This window comes from Squalius cephalus (genome assembly GCF_949319135.1).
Source record: "Squalius cephalus genome assembly, chromosome: 6".
NCBI lineage: Eukaryota > Metazoa > Chordata > Actinopteri > Cypriniformes > Leuciscidae > Squalius > Squalius cephalus.
The window spans coordinates 38,480,013-38,496,710 of NC_137127.1; the positions used below are offsets into that span (position 1 = coordinate 38,480,013).

At 37.0% G+C, this 16,698-nt stretch overlaps 1 protein-coding gene across 1 annotated transcript; it reads left to right on the forward strand.

The window, feature by feature from the left end:
* Positions 1-10,668: 10,668 nt before the first annotated feature.
* On the forward strand, positions 10,669-13,137 carry LOC307160293 (trypsin-3-like). The gene is made up of 5 exons (XM_079874265.1): positions 10,669-10,765; positions 10,890-11,040; positions 11,570-11,817; positions 11,946-12,082; positions 12,177-13,137. The coding sequence occupies exons 1-5, from the start codon at positions 10,726-10,728 to the stop codon at positions 12,324-12,326; spliced, it is 726 nt and encodes a 241-aa protein (XP_079730391.1). The 5' UTR covers positions 10,669-10,725; the 3' UTR covers positions 12,327-13,137.
* The last annotated feature ends 3,561 nt before the right edge of the window (positions 13,138-16,698 follow it).

Genomic DNA, 16,698 nt, shown 5'->3' on the forward strand with positions numbered 1-16,698 from the left:
GAAGACGTTTCTTTGAGAGCCGTCAACATTTAGTGTTTATAGAAATAAATGACGATTAAGAATTTAAGTGATAGTCTTTCTGTTTGTGAACTACATTGATACTTTGTTTAGTGCAACTTTACCTCTATCTACGAATCACACAAAGTATGAGTAACAAAGTTACACTTAAACTATTACAACAGAATCACATCCGACTATTGCACCGAGAGATGCATATTCATCAAAACTTGAAGCTGTTAAACAAAGTTCCACACTTTGGTGAAACCTGCAGATAAAAATGCACCAAAAGTAAATTTTAGAGGTCAACTGGGTTAAAAGTAAATGCATCATCATGAGCCATTTAAAACAAATACAGAAAAGCCACTATAGTGATCAGTTTTAGTTTTTGAATGTCTGTAATTGACATCTTGTTTCTTTTTGTTTTTGTACAGTTTGCAAAAAGTATATAGTCTCAGAGCGTGGTCAAACATGTTCATAAAGGAATGTATGAAAAACATGAAAAACAAAAAAATATACTCATACATAAATATATATATAACATACACAAATAATTTCTTAACTAAGCAACTGTTTCTTAAATGATCAGATGTTAACATCACCATATATTGTTTTTCCTACCATGATTGTAGCAACTATTGTCCCACCATTCTTCTGGTCAATTGTTAAGTTAAGCTGATTAGGGTTCTGAATTAATGGCTGTCCGAATGATGTAGAATTAGTATTATTATGCTGTCGTTGTGGAAGGTTGTTAGGCTGTTGATTTGTCATGTTTCTAGAATGTGTTTGAACGCTCAGCGTTTGAACGTCACCATTTGTTAAAAAAAATTAACAATTAAATACACAACCAAAACCATGTAAACATTATAGTAAAGCTTATTGAAGATTGAGAAACATATTGACTACTAACAAAGTAAATTATAAATCTTTTCCTACGTTTGATACATATTTTTTCTGATTTTTTTCACTATGGACTTGATCCTTTTTAATGCTGTTTTCTCTCCATATTTATTCTGTAGTTCCTCTACTGTGTCTTCCAACCTTCCTGTTGTTCTTCTCCAGCTGTGTTAACCAAAGACAAACAGTTAGAAGAATAAAATGTATGTACAATAGCAAAAATAAAGTTGGTCATTAGTTGTTAGGGTCAGATACACCTGCAGACACATTCATACACAGGAGCCGCTGAGAGCGAGTTCCAGCTGATAACGGTCATAAAGTGCGAGATAAGGTGCAAGTAGCTAAACTAAACATTTCATATTTGACAGAAATGTTTTGAGAAATGTTAAACAATGACAAAAATAATCAAGGCAAACCAATCAACTTTTTTCTAATTTCACCATTTTGAACTTAAAATAGGCCTATATAATACATGTGATTTAATGTGAGAGGAGATGAAACAAATAACAGCCATTTTCATCATATTAGGCATAAGATTAATAATGAATGTGTACATATTGTGAATTAATTTAATAAACATTTACCTAACATCCATAGCCTTCAGTAAATGAAGGCTAGACAAAGTTCCTTTTTAACTCTGCCCTCTGCTCTAGTTAAAACTTTGGAGCGCTTAAAAGTGTGGGGCTCAAAAATAAGTGTTGATAATGATTAAAAACTTCTGTGCCCTTCGAAGGCACCATTTTAGGTAGTGAGGTTTTAGTAAGATCTTTATTTTATAATCATTTATTTTCTTTTAAAGGATAGAATGTTTTGTATGACATTGTTTAATCACAGTGTCTGAACAGCACGTTTCAGATGTCAGAGCTCAAAAGGGTGGCAGGGGGAATCCCGTGACACACACACACACACAGAGAGAGAGAGACACGTGCGCGCTCCCTATGTTTTGAGACGGTGCTTTGAGAGACTCATTGCAATTTTTTGTGACTCTCATTTTATTTAAACTTTTGGTGTGAGGTTTTAGTAAGCTATTTTATAAACATTTCATTTATATTGTTTTAAAAGAACTGAATGGCTTTTCAACGTTTGTGTGAGATAAACTTCCACAGTTCTTTCTTATCAGTTTCACATTACAGCCCGGATATGTAGGGGTAGGATCGTGTGTGATACCAACTTCAGAAGTCCAGAACTAGCTGTCATATTATTATAACAGTGTCTTCCAAAACACACACTAACTGTCAGGTTCAAAAGGCTTCAATAGGCTTCAAACAATCAGACTTTCTGTCAGATACCATAACGTATTGTTTAATCACAGTGTCTTCAAACGATTAACACTTTCTGTCAATATCAACAGGCATCAAACAATTAAAACTAGCTGTCATAGCCATGACATATTGTTATAACACTTTCTGTCAATATCAAAAGGCTTCAAAAGGCATCAAAACCTGAAACTTACTGTCAACCTGTCAATCAAAAGTCATACTAACTGTCAACCTGTCAATCAAAAGTAAAAACTAACTGTCAAACCCCTTTGATCCTTTGATCTCCTTTGATCTCCCTTTGATCTCCTTTGATCCCCTTTGATCCTATGCCAAAAGGGACGGGTACCTGTCACCGGAAGGGGCGGGGCACCTGTCAATCAATCATTTTTTGACAGGTGGTGGAGGATATCAACTACTCAGGTGTTTTATGACCCCATTCCCTGACCCAAACCAGTTACAATGCAGCTCTAGCCAGGACAAGGGCACACAATGAAATGAACTTTGGCTAACTAAAGAGAATATTTCAGTGTCTGAAAAGTCTGAGGGTTGCACACCTGACAGGGCCTGTGACATTGTTGCATGTGCCATATTACACAACATTGCCAAAAAAAAAAAAAAAACTGTTTTATTAAACATCATTAAATGTTTAATAAAAGACAAATATGCTTAGTTCCTTGAGTTTTATTTCAATTGTTCTTTGTAAAGAAAAGCCAGTGGTCAAGTGCCTGCAACAAGAGATATTAGACACATGCCTCATGCAACAAATAAAAAGGAAAAGTTGGCTAACCACTGCCCACCTGTAGGCCTATGTCTCCTCTGTCTGTGCAGACTCTTCTGTAGGCCTTTCTGTAGATGTGGAATCCTGCAACTTATATTTCAGCCATAAAACGTAAGTATAAAGTTATTTATGCACTTTCAGGTATAGGCTAGTTCCTCCATATGACAGTTATCTGAGAGGGTTTATTCACTGTCCAGTGCAATGGAAACAGTGTAGGCTCCTAAGATCTTTTCTTTTTTTTTCAGCCTTTTTCTTGGTTGCTTTTATAAACAGACAACCATTTATTTAACAGTGCCTTTTATAAAAGAGACTATAATATAACTAAAAATTACCATTATGTAGAATATTTTTGTACTTCACTTTTATTTGTTCCCATGTTCTAGTGTGGTGACTGACATTACAATGAACAAAGTTATGCAATTATTAAAATACAAAAATATAGGCTATTAAGTGATAAAAACATCTAACATGGCCACTTCTAACGGATTTAAATTGTCTGCTACTTTTTGCCAGCCCTCTCTCTTGGCTTTTGCAGACTTTGAGGTGTTCCCTGGCGTTTTGATTAAACATTAAAATTCTGAATAAACTTCGACTATTAGTTCTTGCTCTGCTGAGGAGAAAAACTGAGCCTGCTCATTGGCCACGCTGAACAGCCAATAGCAGTGTTGATGATCATTGTTTCTACTATCGATACATATCCCCTTTTAAACCAGCGCATGAACGCGCAATTATCTCAGATAACTCAATCCAGCGATACTAATCATATCCAGCAAGTGTGTTCGAAGAACCTAATTAGCCAGATCATGATTAGCACGATGATATCATCTTGGATGTGTAATTTGATCTCGGATGTTTTAAGCAACGAACGAAGAACGGGCCCCTGGTTGGATTTGTTTGTTTTGTCAACGCTGTTTGTTCAACTAGATTCATGCAACAGGCCTCAGAACAGGAAGCAGAATGAAAATGAAACACACACACACAAAAAAAACTAACTGGACAAGAACATTAGCCTGACGTGTACTTTTTAAAGAATTGTTTTTTTGTTTTTGTTTTTTCCTAGTGCTTCTATTGCAGTTCATCCACATTTACTAATAAAAAACTGAATTGTAAATTGCATAACTCAACTCAAATAGTCTCTTATTAAGCCATAATGTTTGCAACAAATTACATATTTATTTAACAATTATTTTGCCATGTTAGAGGTTGCAACTGTGCTCTCCTGAATCTTAACAGGTTTTTGGATAATGTTTGCTAAGTTCTGTTTTATTATGCACATTGATAATCAAAATAACGTTACTAAGTTAAACTATTAACTGAGTTTACATGCTAACAAACAGATTAGTTTAACTAACGTACAATCGTCCCAGATCAGTTTTAGCAAAATACATTTGTGTGAAACCGATTGGCTTGTAAGTATATATTTTCTCACATAGAAAAAAAATGAGAACAGATGACTGGAAGATAGGTGTTATTTGTTTTATTTGAAAAATGTTGTTAATGTTATCAAATAAGTGTTATTGGCTTATGGATATTTTTTATTGAACACATACTATTATATATTATATAATATATTTATATATTGTTTCATCTTATACTTACCCTGGTAATCCAGAGTTCTCGCGAGAGCACAAGTTGAATTTGCTCAGCGAGTTACTCTGGTGTCTAGTAATGATGCTCATTAAATATGCCCCTCGATCTGAGCTGCACCAATCACATCGGGTTATCTGATATAGGCGGGCCAGAGGCAAGTTAAACAGATGACGACAGCGCTGCGACGTCGAAGTCATTAGTAAACATTGCAAGATGGCTATGAATGAATACCAGTTGTTTGAAACGGCTTTGGCCGCTACAATGATCGAGTTAGACTTGGCTTTTTATCTAAAACAGGAACAGAATACGCCGCTCGAATCGTTCCTTTGCAAGAAGGATGTTTTTGCTGTTTTGCCGACCGGATACAGTAAGAGTCTAATCTACCAGCTAGCTCCGCTGGTAGCTAAGCGTATGGGGTTTATTGTTGTGATTGGTCGTAGTGTTATCCAATTACGTGCAGTGAGATTTTCAAATGCATGCTTGGTGCCGCCCCTCGAGCTGGCCGATTTTCATTAGTCGACGCCAGACCATTAATCTTTTAAATTTAGGTCTGGATTTCCAGGCTCTCTTATACTTAGTGCAAAATGAATATATATATAAAAATAGTAAACTAAGTATGATGTTAAATTCACTTAAACAGACACTACTGACACTAAAACACTTACAAAAATCTTAAAATTCAATAAACTTCTGAGAGTATAATTCAATAAAAGAGCTGAATGGCTTTTCAACGTTTGTGTGAGATAAACTTCCACAGTTTTTTCTTATCAGTTTCACATTACAGCCCGGATATGTAGGGAGGATCGTGTGTGATACCAACTTCAGAAGTCCAGAACTAGCTGTCATATTATTATAACAGTGTCTTCCAAAACATACACTAACTGTCATGTTCAAAAGGCTTCAATAGGCTTCAAACAATCAGACTTTAAATCTTTTAATTCATCTTTTAAATTTAGGTCTGGATTTCCAGGCTATCTTATACTTAGTGCAAAATGAATATATAAATAGTAAACTAAGTATGATGTTAAATTCACTTAAACAGACACTATTGACACTAAAACACTTACAAAAATCTTAAAATTCAATAAACTTCTGAGAGTATAATTCAATGCCTACTTAAAACTAAGAAGTTGACTGAAAAATGAGCAAACTAACAGTATAGATTTACTTGTAGTATAGTTGCAATACAAAGAAAAACGGTAAACTAGTTGTGTGAATTCAAAGTTTACTGCTGATACACTAAAGTACACTTAAAAGTGCAGTACAGTACACGTACTAGGACAATACACTTGTAAGGGCAAGCAAGCAAATATGTGTGTGTTTGAGTGTGTAGTTCATGTATTCCCTGAATTGTAGGGACAAAATTAATTTTTAACTCTCACTAGAGTGTTAGTAGAGTATTAGTAGACTGGTAGGGTTAGGGATAGAATAAGTTGACATGTAGTTGCAAAGTTACTTATAGTCTGTAGAATTTCTGTTGGAGGACCATCACAATAGAGTTAGCAGATATTACAGTTTTTACCAACTGCTTACTGTGATAGATGTGACCAGTAAAGGAAAAGCAACACGGAGGCAGCAGGCTACTGCAAACGTTTAGGGGTTTATTTCCACAGAATGGGGTTACAAAAGTAAAGCAAACGTTGACCCAACTGAGGTAAACCAAACATACCAAAAAACAAAAAACAAACAAAAAAACAAACAAAAAAAAAACATACAATAAAGATAAGTCACTGCATTTGCCTCTCAAACGACTACAGAGGTCTAGGGTCTACAGGACCGGTTCTCTCACAGAACACTACTGACTCATACAGAAACAATTAACAAATTTATACATTGGTGGCCAGCACCAATTAACACAAAAAGGGGAATACGCAGACATATAATGGCCATTACATACAATCAACAAATATGAAAACATCAAATATACATAAACAAACAGTTCAAATAATACTATGAAATAACTTCACTTAATAAATGTACTTGTACATAAACAACAACAAAAAAGAAGCGAAATGGTCGTTGGAGTTCCCCCGGAGCAGAAACCGGAATGGTCGCGGCCCGATCATTGGCCGGAACCATATATATAGGTCCGATGTTTCCACCCGAACCCCTTTTGACGGTGCACCAGCTCACGGGACTCCAAGCGGGAAGGAAGTCGACCGGAAGTTGAAGTCGGCCGGGTGCCGACATCTTGTAGTGGAACTTCACTTGCGTTAGCATCCCATTGACTCCCATTCATTTTGGCGTCACTTTGACAGCGAATAACTTTACATCTGAGGCGTTTAAAGACTCCATTGGTCCATTATTTATTTCTAAAGATACACGACAATGTATAAAATGCTCCATTACCTTGTAGCTTATGTTATGGCCCTGTAGAAGCAGTTTTAGTAAAAGTAGGCTAACGATTGCGTCATACCCACGCGACTCTCTGTCGCACACTAGAGAGATTACCGTATGGACAGGAGGAGAAGCTCGCGGGCAATCGGGAGGACGTCGAGGCAAAATGACAATATAATTAATCAGAATACCTAGCAAAAGTTGCTCCTGCTCCAAGCTCATGGACAGCTCCTACTCACACTCTCCATCTCTGCAAGTTTCGGAAGGGAATGATTCAGATTTCTCTTGGCACAGCTACTAGAAGACAGACGGGTTGCTCACGTGGTCCGTGTAACGCTTTGCTCGGTTTGAGTCTGCGCGTCAGGAAAGGAAGTGCTAAGAAATCGCTGAAAATGGGCTTCACTTGTCTCAATTGAGTTCCAATGGGGTCGCTGTGTCCATTTCTTTTACTGTCTATGCGGGACTCCGACATAAACAGACAAAAGAACGGTAAGAATAAACTCAAACTAAACATTAAAGAGTGTGCGCACTTAACTCCCAATGAAAGTTTAAATAAAGTTTATTAAACCAAATTAATGTTGTTGTGTATTCTTTACTATAAACAAAATCCATTTAATAAAAAGAAACAAACTAACCTGACCCAGGCTCACCAACATCCGCCACACACTCCCCCACTTCTGGTTTCACACCGGCAGGCGAGAAAGGCAGTCAGCCAGCACGTTATCTCGACCAGGGACATGCTGGATGGAGAATCGATAGGGCTGGATCGACAGGTACTAGCGGGTAATTCTGGCGTTTGAATCTTTCATACGGTTCATCCATTGTAGTGCCTTATGGTCTGTCTCAAGCACAAACTCACGTCCAAGCAAATAATACCTGAGGGTATCAAGGGCCCATTTTACTCCCAAACATTCCTTTTCCACAGTGGAGTATCGAACCTCCCTGGGGAACAACTTGCGACTGATGTAGGCTACAGGGTGTCGTTCTTCTTGCGTCCCCTGGAGAAGAACCGCTCCTACTCCAATATCGGACGCATCAGTTTGCAGTATAAAGAGCTGATCAAAATCTGGACAACATAAGACCGGCCCCTGACACAGAGCATTCTTAAGATCCAGAAATGCCCGCTCCGCCTCCTCAGTCCACCGAACCTGGTTCGGACAGTTTTTCCGAGTTAAATCTGTAAGGACAGCTGCTCTCACAGAAAAGTTGGGTACAAACCTCCTGTACCAATTTGCCATCCCAAGAAAGGATCTTACCTGAGACTTTGTCTGAGGTACGGGACAATTCTTTATTGCCTGAATTCTTTGAACTTGAGGTTTAATAACTCCATGTCCGATCACATACCCAAAGTACTCGGTTTCTGCCTTTGCCATGGAACACTTGGACGGATTAATGGTGAGCCCAGCCGATCTAATGTGGTTAATGACAACTTCCAGATGTTGCAGATGCTCTTCCCACGTCGAACTGTAGCCTAAATGACAACGTCATCTAAGTAAGCAGCAAAACCATAAGCTATTTCTCAGCCTTTGACTCAGTTTTTAATTGCATAAAACACTTTTTGCAAAACACTACACACAATTCTCTACCTAAAACTCAAAGATCTATCAGGAAGTGACTTGCTTTTCTTTTCCAAACACAACCAATCAAAATGCTACACTTATTCACCAGGTCACACAGACACACTCCTCACATGTGCAAACACTAATTGCTTAACTGATCACTAACCAATCACTGCTTTACTGTAGTATAGGCCTAAATAGGTCAAAGGTCAGATGATCTGTTTTGAACAATGGATTCATCATAGTAGCAGTTTCTCATTCCTTCCAACAAATTGCAAATGCTTTTGGACATGCATCAATTGCTTTCATACAACTCTCTGCTGTTTTTATAACATTATCATTTGCTTATGTCATGTCAGTCAAAATTAACTATACTTGTGAATGCCGAATAGTCATTCCATATAAAACTAATAGTCCTCATTTCATTGCTTGAGTCATTACATACAAAAATGTTGAACTAGTTGTCAAAATCTGTCAAGCAAATTTTACGCATTATTTAAAATGAAAATGTTTTTTTTTCCTGAAAATAAAAAATCTCCTAAATTGAACAATTTCTCTCAGGTGAATATCAGCTTTCACTGATGAGGAACGTCTGGATGTGCATGAATGATTACAGTACTATGTATGTTGTATGTTCAGTACCAATATGTACTGCAATATTGTTTACAGTTGTGCACAGCTCTACCCAAAGGGAGTTTATGTTTGTTGTAAATAAGGGTGTATTTTTTCTTTTGCACAATGCTGTGAACAAATTAGAATTGCAAAGAGCATATGCAGTAAAAATGTGAAACATACATATTCAGTGTCTTGTACAGTTACCTCACTAAATACAGTTATGTGTAACTTTACTGTATTTTTCAAATGGCTGTGCAAATAGTATATAGTGCTGTCTTGAGCATTTTCAGGTAGTGTCACCAAGATCTGACTTTTTTGCATTGGAAAACATTTACAGAGTAAACTGTCATAATGAAAACATGACAAAGCCATTTGAAGACCTTGTTCATAAACAATGTGTCAGGACTTTTCATCTTGATGACACTGACACTTTCATTGACATGAATACTTGCTTTTGAGGAATGAGCTATCCATTTTGAGCAAGTGACACGCTTTTGCAGCTTATCAACTAGGTTTTGCAGTTTTTACTAATTGTTTTGAGAACTGCATTAACTGTTGTGCAAATGTGAGAAATGCACCAAAGCGACTGAGAAAAACTGTATTTACTGTATTCTAAAGAATATACTTTTGGTTTACAGTACATATGTTTATGGTTTTGTTGTATACTACTGTAAACAACAATAATGTTAGACCTAATAAATATTTTCTGTTTCTACATTGCATTTGGTGTTTACAGTGTACTTGTTACATCAGATTACTTTCACTGTAGAACATTGTAGTGAAATGTAGATATAAGCCTATGAAAGACCAAAGAGCTTTAGATTTAGAACAGCAGTGTTTACATGGTATATACAAAAATGTATTATTATGAAAGAAGTGTTTGCCATTTGATGCAAATGCTTCATTCTGACATGTTTATGGCATTTTGAATGCAGTGTTGCATTTTGAAGGAGATGTGAGGCGTTTTGCATTTTGTGTGTGCAGTTTTGAGAATTGTGTGTAGGGTTTTGAAAAAAGGAGACTTAGTTTTGAAAACGTGTGCAAGCAATTGGTAAAAACTGTAAGCAGACAGTCTACTAATACTCTAATGAGAGTTAGTTGACATGTACTGTAGTTGCAAAGTTACTTACAGTCAACAGAATGTTCAAAAGGGTCCATCAAAATAAAGTGTTGTTTTTGCATTGGTAAGTATTGTAGCCACTGAATCTCAAAACTGCGATGTTTACCAATGGATGTGACGAAAAAATTATGTCAAAATAGATTGTTATTTTGTGTGATGTTGAGTCAGGCCATCAGTGTGTGCTATTAATTAGAGAATTTGTCTTTTATTGACTTTTATTGAACAGTTAAGAAAACAATAAACATACTGTACATAATAAAAAGTATTCACAATCTTAAGTTGTGTGTCACTCAAAAAGTAAAACAGCATTTTGGTCATCTGTTTTTATATAAGCTTCATACTGTCATAAGTCAGCGCTTCCTTCCAACGCATTTATTATGACCATGGAAAACTGTATGAAAAGAACTGTTGTCTCACATGCTCATTTTTACTTGTGACTCCTTTGTTGTGATCTTATTGGCTGGTATAGATTCTGTAGGGGTGTTCAAAAGATTGCTTAAAAGCATGAATGCTAATCTTGAACTTTGCAGAAGTGCTCTAAAGCTGTGAGCAGTCCTTCTCTCCTTTACTGCAATGAAGATTGTTGTGTTCACTTTGCTGGTTGTGGCTGTGGGTATGTAGATCTCTCTTATTAGTAATTATTCATGACAATTGTTTGTTTATGCCTACACTGATATGTATTATAGATAGTCTTTAGCATTAATATTAATAAAAGAACAATTCATTTTTCAATAAAGTTTACAGCACAGGTGATAAAATCATTGGAGGTTATGAATGTCCACCCCACTCCCAGCCCTGGCAAGTACACCTTAGGGATGGGCATATCAAGTGTGGAGGATCTTTGATTAATAAAAGATGGGTTGTGTCTGCAGCTCACTGCAGTTTCAAGTGAGTATATAACCTCCCTTTTTAACCTGTATTTTTTTTTTAAAACATGTTAAAGCTACTTTACCATCAAACTACCTTTCCCCTAAAGAGTACCCTTTTAAGGAATCGATTAGCAAAAGGTTGTTATTGTTTACCATTTCTGAATGTGTATTAAAAAAATCATAATTTCTAAAGAAAAAGAAAGGCTGTCAAAAAAAGTTACATATTATGTACTATAATTAAGATAAGAGTACGTCAGTCTACCAACCATTGGCATCCAGCTCTAATTTTGAATATTTTAGTTTTGAAACAAACATTTGTGCACAGTATTTAAATATGGCTCTTTTTTGGCTTCAATAAATAATCAATTTTTTTATTATTATTATTATTCAGCATACTAATGCAGGATTTCTATTGTCTATTGTCTATATGTCTCTTAGACTAGGTAAAACCTATTTAAGACTATATAAAGACCTGATATGTAGGTAGGCAATATTCTGATAAACATTATATCAAGGCTGAGTAAAATATGAGTTTCTTTTTCAAGTAGACGCCAACTCGTCATCCACCTGGGAAAGCACAACGTGTCTGTTACTGAATGCACAGAGCAGCGGATCGATGCAGAGAAGGTGATTCGTCATCCAAACTATAATGATCAGACTATTAACAATGATATCATGCTGATCAAGCTGAGAAAGCCTGCCATCTTCAACAAGTATGTGAAGCATATCCGTCTGGCAACCAGCTGCTCTTCTGCAGGGGAGCAGTGCTTGGTTTCTGGATGGGGCAACACTGGAGGTGAGATGGCTGAATAATTAAAATCTTCTTCCACTTTTATATAATATGGTCAGGCATTAAAACATGCATTCATTCATTAGATACATAAACGATGACAACTTTTAGCACTGTTCATATTCTTTTTCCAGTTCACAGTGCTTCTGTTCTGCAGTGTTTGAAATTGCCTGTACTCTCAAGTGCGCAGTGTAGGGGAGCATATGGTGCACAAATAACTAAAAACATGTTCTGTGCTGGATTCATGAAGGGAGGCAAAGACTCGTGTAAGGTATGTTATTGACTCAGTCTTCCTCTTTACATGCGTTTTAAATTTTTATATAAACCACAAATTTGTCCTTTTCATTTTCCAATTTTCTTCTCAGGGGGATTCTGGTGGCCCTGTGGTGTGCAAGAGGAAACTGAAAGGTGTTGTTTCCTGGGGCAACGGCTGTGCTAAACCAGGCTTTCCTGGGGTTTATACTGAGGTGTGTCGATACACTGACTGGATCAAATCCATCATAGCTAATAACTAGCTCTTTGTTCAGCCTGGTCGGCTAATTTTCTGTAATTAAATTCAGTTTGAAACGTGTATGTGTTTCTATCTTTTATTTTTATATGGACATTGTTTTTAAGCATTTTTTAATCAGTTGCTCCACACCCCTTACGCTGAGCTTCTACAGCAGCATGGCAAAATTAAGTACCCCATCATATGGGTCTGCAATGTCAAATGGAAAACATTCGAAGCCTCAGAGTATCGACAACAAGGCCATCAGAAGATGTAAGTTCTTACATATAGTAGCTAGTCAACTAAAATTCCTATTATAATGTTATGTCTAAAGGCTTAGCAGACAGTCAATCACATCTGTTGCCTCATATGCACATGCTTTGTATAGTCACAGAAACACTGTGTTGACACTGTGTTGACTGTTTCAGCTAGGGGAAAAATGTCAAATAGTGACTAAAAACACGACAATTGTAGAAGTGACCGTTTCATTCTTACTTTTATAGTCTGAAAAGTCTGTTCAGTACAAACTTGACAACAGTCGGCAATAATTATGAACAATGTGAAACGTAAAGCAAGTTTACCCATGATTTAGAATGACTCAAGAATAACTATTGTGTGAAAGCACTGTAGTATTGGAAATATGTATTGATTATTTTTGTATTTCTGTATTTTTCTATGTCTAAGGTAGCTTTTGCAGTAGCCATATGAAATTAGGTCTCAGTGAACAATAAACTCTTTGTCAATGTCTGGGGCAAGACAAAATTACAGTGTCATTCACAGTCTCAGTTGCTCTACTCTTTATAAATCAACACTTTCTAATAAAACAAATTTACAAACTGATTTTTGGACTGAAATTTGTTTAGATGACAGCTGAGCAATTCGGTTTAGGGCCACTTCCATGGTTCTTTGGGTCAGAAAGTCACACCCTGCATCCCAATGTGCATACTATGCATCCTAAATAATATGTGAGCTTATAAGTGTGTCCCAGCATAATATAGTATGCCAAAATTCCCCGAATGATCTACTATTTCTGTTAGATTATTGAAGTGTGGATCCGTGCACACTCTAATGGCTAATATTGCCCACAACCCATTGTGCTTTAGAGAAGGATTCGGTTCAGAAAAAAAAAAAAAAAACATGGCGGATGTGCACGATTAATGGTTAAGTAGAGAGGTTTAAATAAAGGGGCTTGAATGACTAATAATCAACATTTAACCTTATAAAATATTTATTTAATGTTATCTTTGTTATATCGTCTGCAACAATAATGTGCACTTTTATAAAGATCTGTTTGGCTCTTAACTTAAATGCATCATTATGCAAAAATATTAGAATAGTTCTCTGCATGAAAGACCTATGACTGGTAGATCAACGTGCTACTTATTTTCTCTCCAATACGGTAGGAAATTAAATTAAATTAAATGTGGAGGATTTTAACTGTGACAAGATGATTGACAGGCCAGTTTATTGCAACAGGATGAAAGGCAAAAGTTGGAAGAGTATTGGGCCATTAAGTGAAATCAACGAGGAGGAGGTGGATCTTGAAGAGCGTGACAGGGAACAAACTAGCATGTTTGATTTTGTTGAACTAGATATCACCCTCATTGAGGAGACCTAAAAGTTATTTAGGGAAGATCTTTCCCCATCACCTCCACCGCCAGCATTTAGCGCTCTCTGCAACACCTGCGTACACTGGAAGGCCTCATGGTGATTGCATTGCATATAATGTGTGCTGGTCAACTAGTCTAAAATTAAGAAACTCCTAGAAAACAGTAAAAAAAAAAAAAAAAACAGGAACATTGTGTGTACATGTAATTTATTTTAAATTGGCTACTTAATTTATATTCCAATATCCAAATATGATACTAAATCCCACAGGGAAAAGGGGATTTTCTATTTGTGACGTGCTGTCTTTGCATTTGAACATTGCACATGTGTGCTGGTCAACTAGTCTAAAATTAAGAAACTCCTAGAAAACAGTAAAAAAAAAAAAAAAAACAGGAACATTGTGTGTACATGTAATTTATTTTAAATTGGCTACTTAATTTATATTCCAATATCCAAATATGATACTAAATCCCACAGGGAAAAGGGGATTTTCTATTTGTGACGTGCTGTCTTTGCATTTGAACATTGCACATGTGTGCTGGTCAACTAGTCTAAAATTAAGAAACTCCTAGAAAACAGTAAAAAAAAAAAAAAAAAACAGGAACATTGTGTGTACATGTAATTTATTTTAAATTGGCTACTTAATTTATATTACAATATCCAAATATGATACTAAATCCCACAGGGAAAAGGGGATTTTCTATTTGTGACGTGCTGTCTTTGCATTTGAACATTGCACATTTTAAACAGGACACGCATTAGCTGAATAAACGTTAGCCAATACAAACGTATTTATAGAAAACAGTTGACAATGAATAGAGAGGAGTCCTGTCACATGACCCAATAATAGCAAAACTAATCACTTATTCTAAAAAGAATATCAAGTAAGTTCGAATAAGACAAATCCGACATAATGAGGGCTGTGTTAACGGTAAAGCGTCCGTCATTTAACGAATTTTAAAAACACGAATAGATAATACAAAATCCTTTCTGACATTTTGACAATCGCAGCACTGATACAACGGTAGCCTACTTTTTAATCCATAAATAACTAACACGCTAGTTTTCATACAAAATAAATATGTAACATAAATAGGTACTTTAGTTATTATTAACACAATAACGTAACACATTGCAGGCTATGATAATTATGATAACTCAATACAATGTTTCAACCTTCCACATCCACCCCAGGCCGTTTACCTTCAGGAGTTAGAAGTACCGTGACTACTGTACTGTCCTGACGTAAGCAGGTACTGCGTGACGTAAGCAGGTACCAGCTCACCCCGCCATTGGTACGAGCTCACCACGCCCTTGGCAGCCCCTGGTATAAAAACATCTTGTTTTGTTGAAACCACTGTAGCGAGTCATGAGTTGGAATTTGCGAGTATTGAAAACGATTAGGATAGCTTTTATTAGCATCTAGTTAGCATAGCATTTCTATAGTTATTTAGCTTCTCCAAACAGCTCGCGCTGAAAAGTTACGCAGTGCCAAACGCTGCTCCTCCTGCATGGACTCCATCACTGCAGCAGCGTCTTGATGTGAGTGAGCATATATTTTTAGTCACAATTTATGTTCCTTCCTATTAGGCTAAAGTTAATCCTCTGGTGTCGACAAGAGCTCCGGCGCGTTTTGCTGGATTTTTTCACATAGCAACAAAATAGACTTACAATACTCTGTCATTTATGGTCATACAGACTTAAGAAATATGAAAAAATAAACTGTTAAATGTCTACTTTTTTATGTGTCCACTTACAATCGAAACAAAACATTGTGCTTTTGTAAAATAAAGAAAATAAACAGGGTGTGCTCTGTGAACTTTTTTTCTGGAGCACGTCTCTAAACTTAAACAAAACTCAGCAAATACTAGTCACACAGGCATAAGCAATATCTTTATAAACATTTAAGTCTCTGCTATTAAATTATAGGTCCCAAGATAGGTATAGAGGGGGCGCAAGGAAGATTTAATTTCCTTGCACCGCTCAGGAACCTGACGATCAAGTCATACTTCCTATATCTCAACTGCATCCTGATGTGCTTTAAGGCAACATAATTTTGAGGGTGGAGTGGAACAGCCACACTCCGAACCATCTTCTGCAGGAAGGAAGCACAGAAGTGATCGAACACTCTCAGGGGTCTTCGAGAAGAACACCTACAACGAACAGGTTCTACTTCAGATCGTTAGCAAGCCTCTTTTCTTAGAGGGAGCTCTCGCAGACGTAAAGTATCTAAGCTCTTTCAGAGGTAGATAGCTGAACCACCACAACAGAACCTGGATTTCTCCAGCCCGGTGCAGGTGGCAACGGTGCCCCATCCCTGAGAATCTCAGAGGAAGAGTCAGGAAGGCTGTCTAGGGAACGAGGTCCTAGTTGGGCCATTACGGGGCAACTAAGAACCTGCTCCTCTGACCTGACTTAGCACAGTGATGTGCAAGAAGGCTCACTGGGGTTTTTATTAGCAGACTTTGCGTAGATCCTGGTGTCAGCTGTGAGCCAGTTTCTCCGTGTTTAAGGGAGTAAACAACTAGTAAGGGAACAAATCAGAGCAGCAACAGATGTAACTGTGCGGCCCCGAAGATATCCGGACAGCTGGAACCCCTGGGGATGGAGTCTCCACTCTCTTCGGCAACAAGCTGCAGTGAGGCCACCTGGACGGCACGATTGAGCAGACTGGAATTTTTAAAGTGGAAGAAGTGACCTCAGAAGCTTCTGACCCCATAGGAGGAGGTGACGGGCAAGTAGTGATACGCGAGGGAAGCGTATGAGCAACGGTCGCTGAACTGGGCAGTGCA

Coding starts and splice junctions, on each gene's coding strand:
- LOC307160293 (XM_079874265.1), top strand. CDS start 10,726: ATGAAGATTGTTGTGTTCACTTTGCTGGTTGTGGCTGTGG. Junction 11,818..11,945: donor TGGATGGGGCAACACTGGAG/GTGAGATGGCTG, acceptor TTCTTTTTCCAG/TTCACAGTGCTTCTGTTCTG. Junction 12,083..12,176: donor GAGGCAAAGACTCGTGTAAG/GTATGTTATTGA, acceptor TTTTCTTCTCAG/GGGGATTCTGGTGGCCCTGT.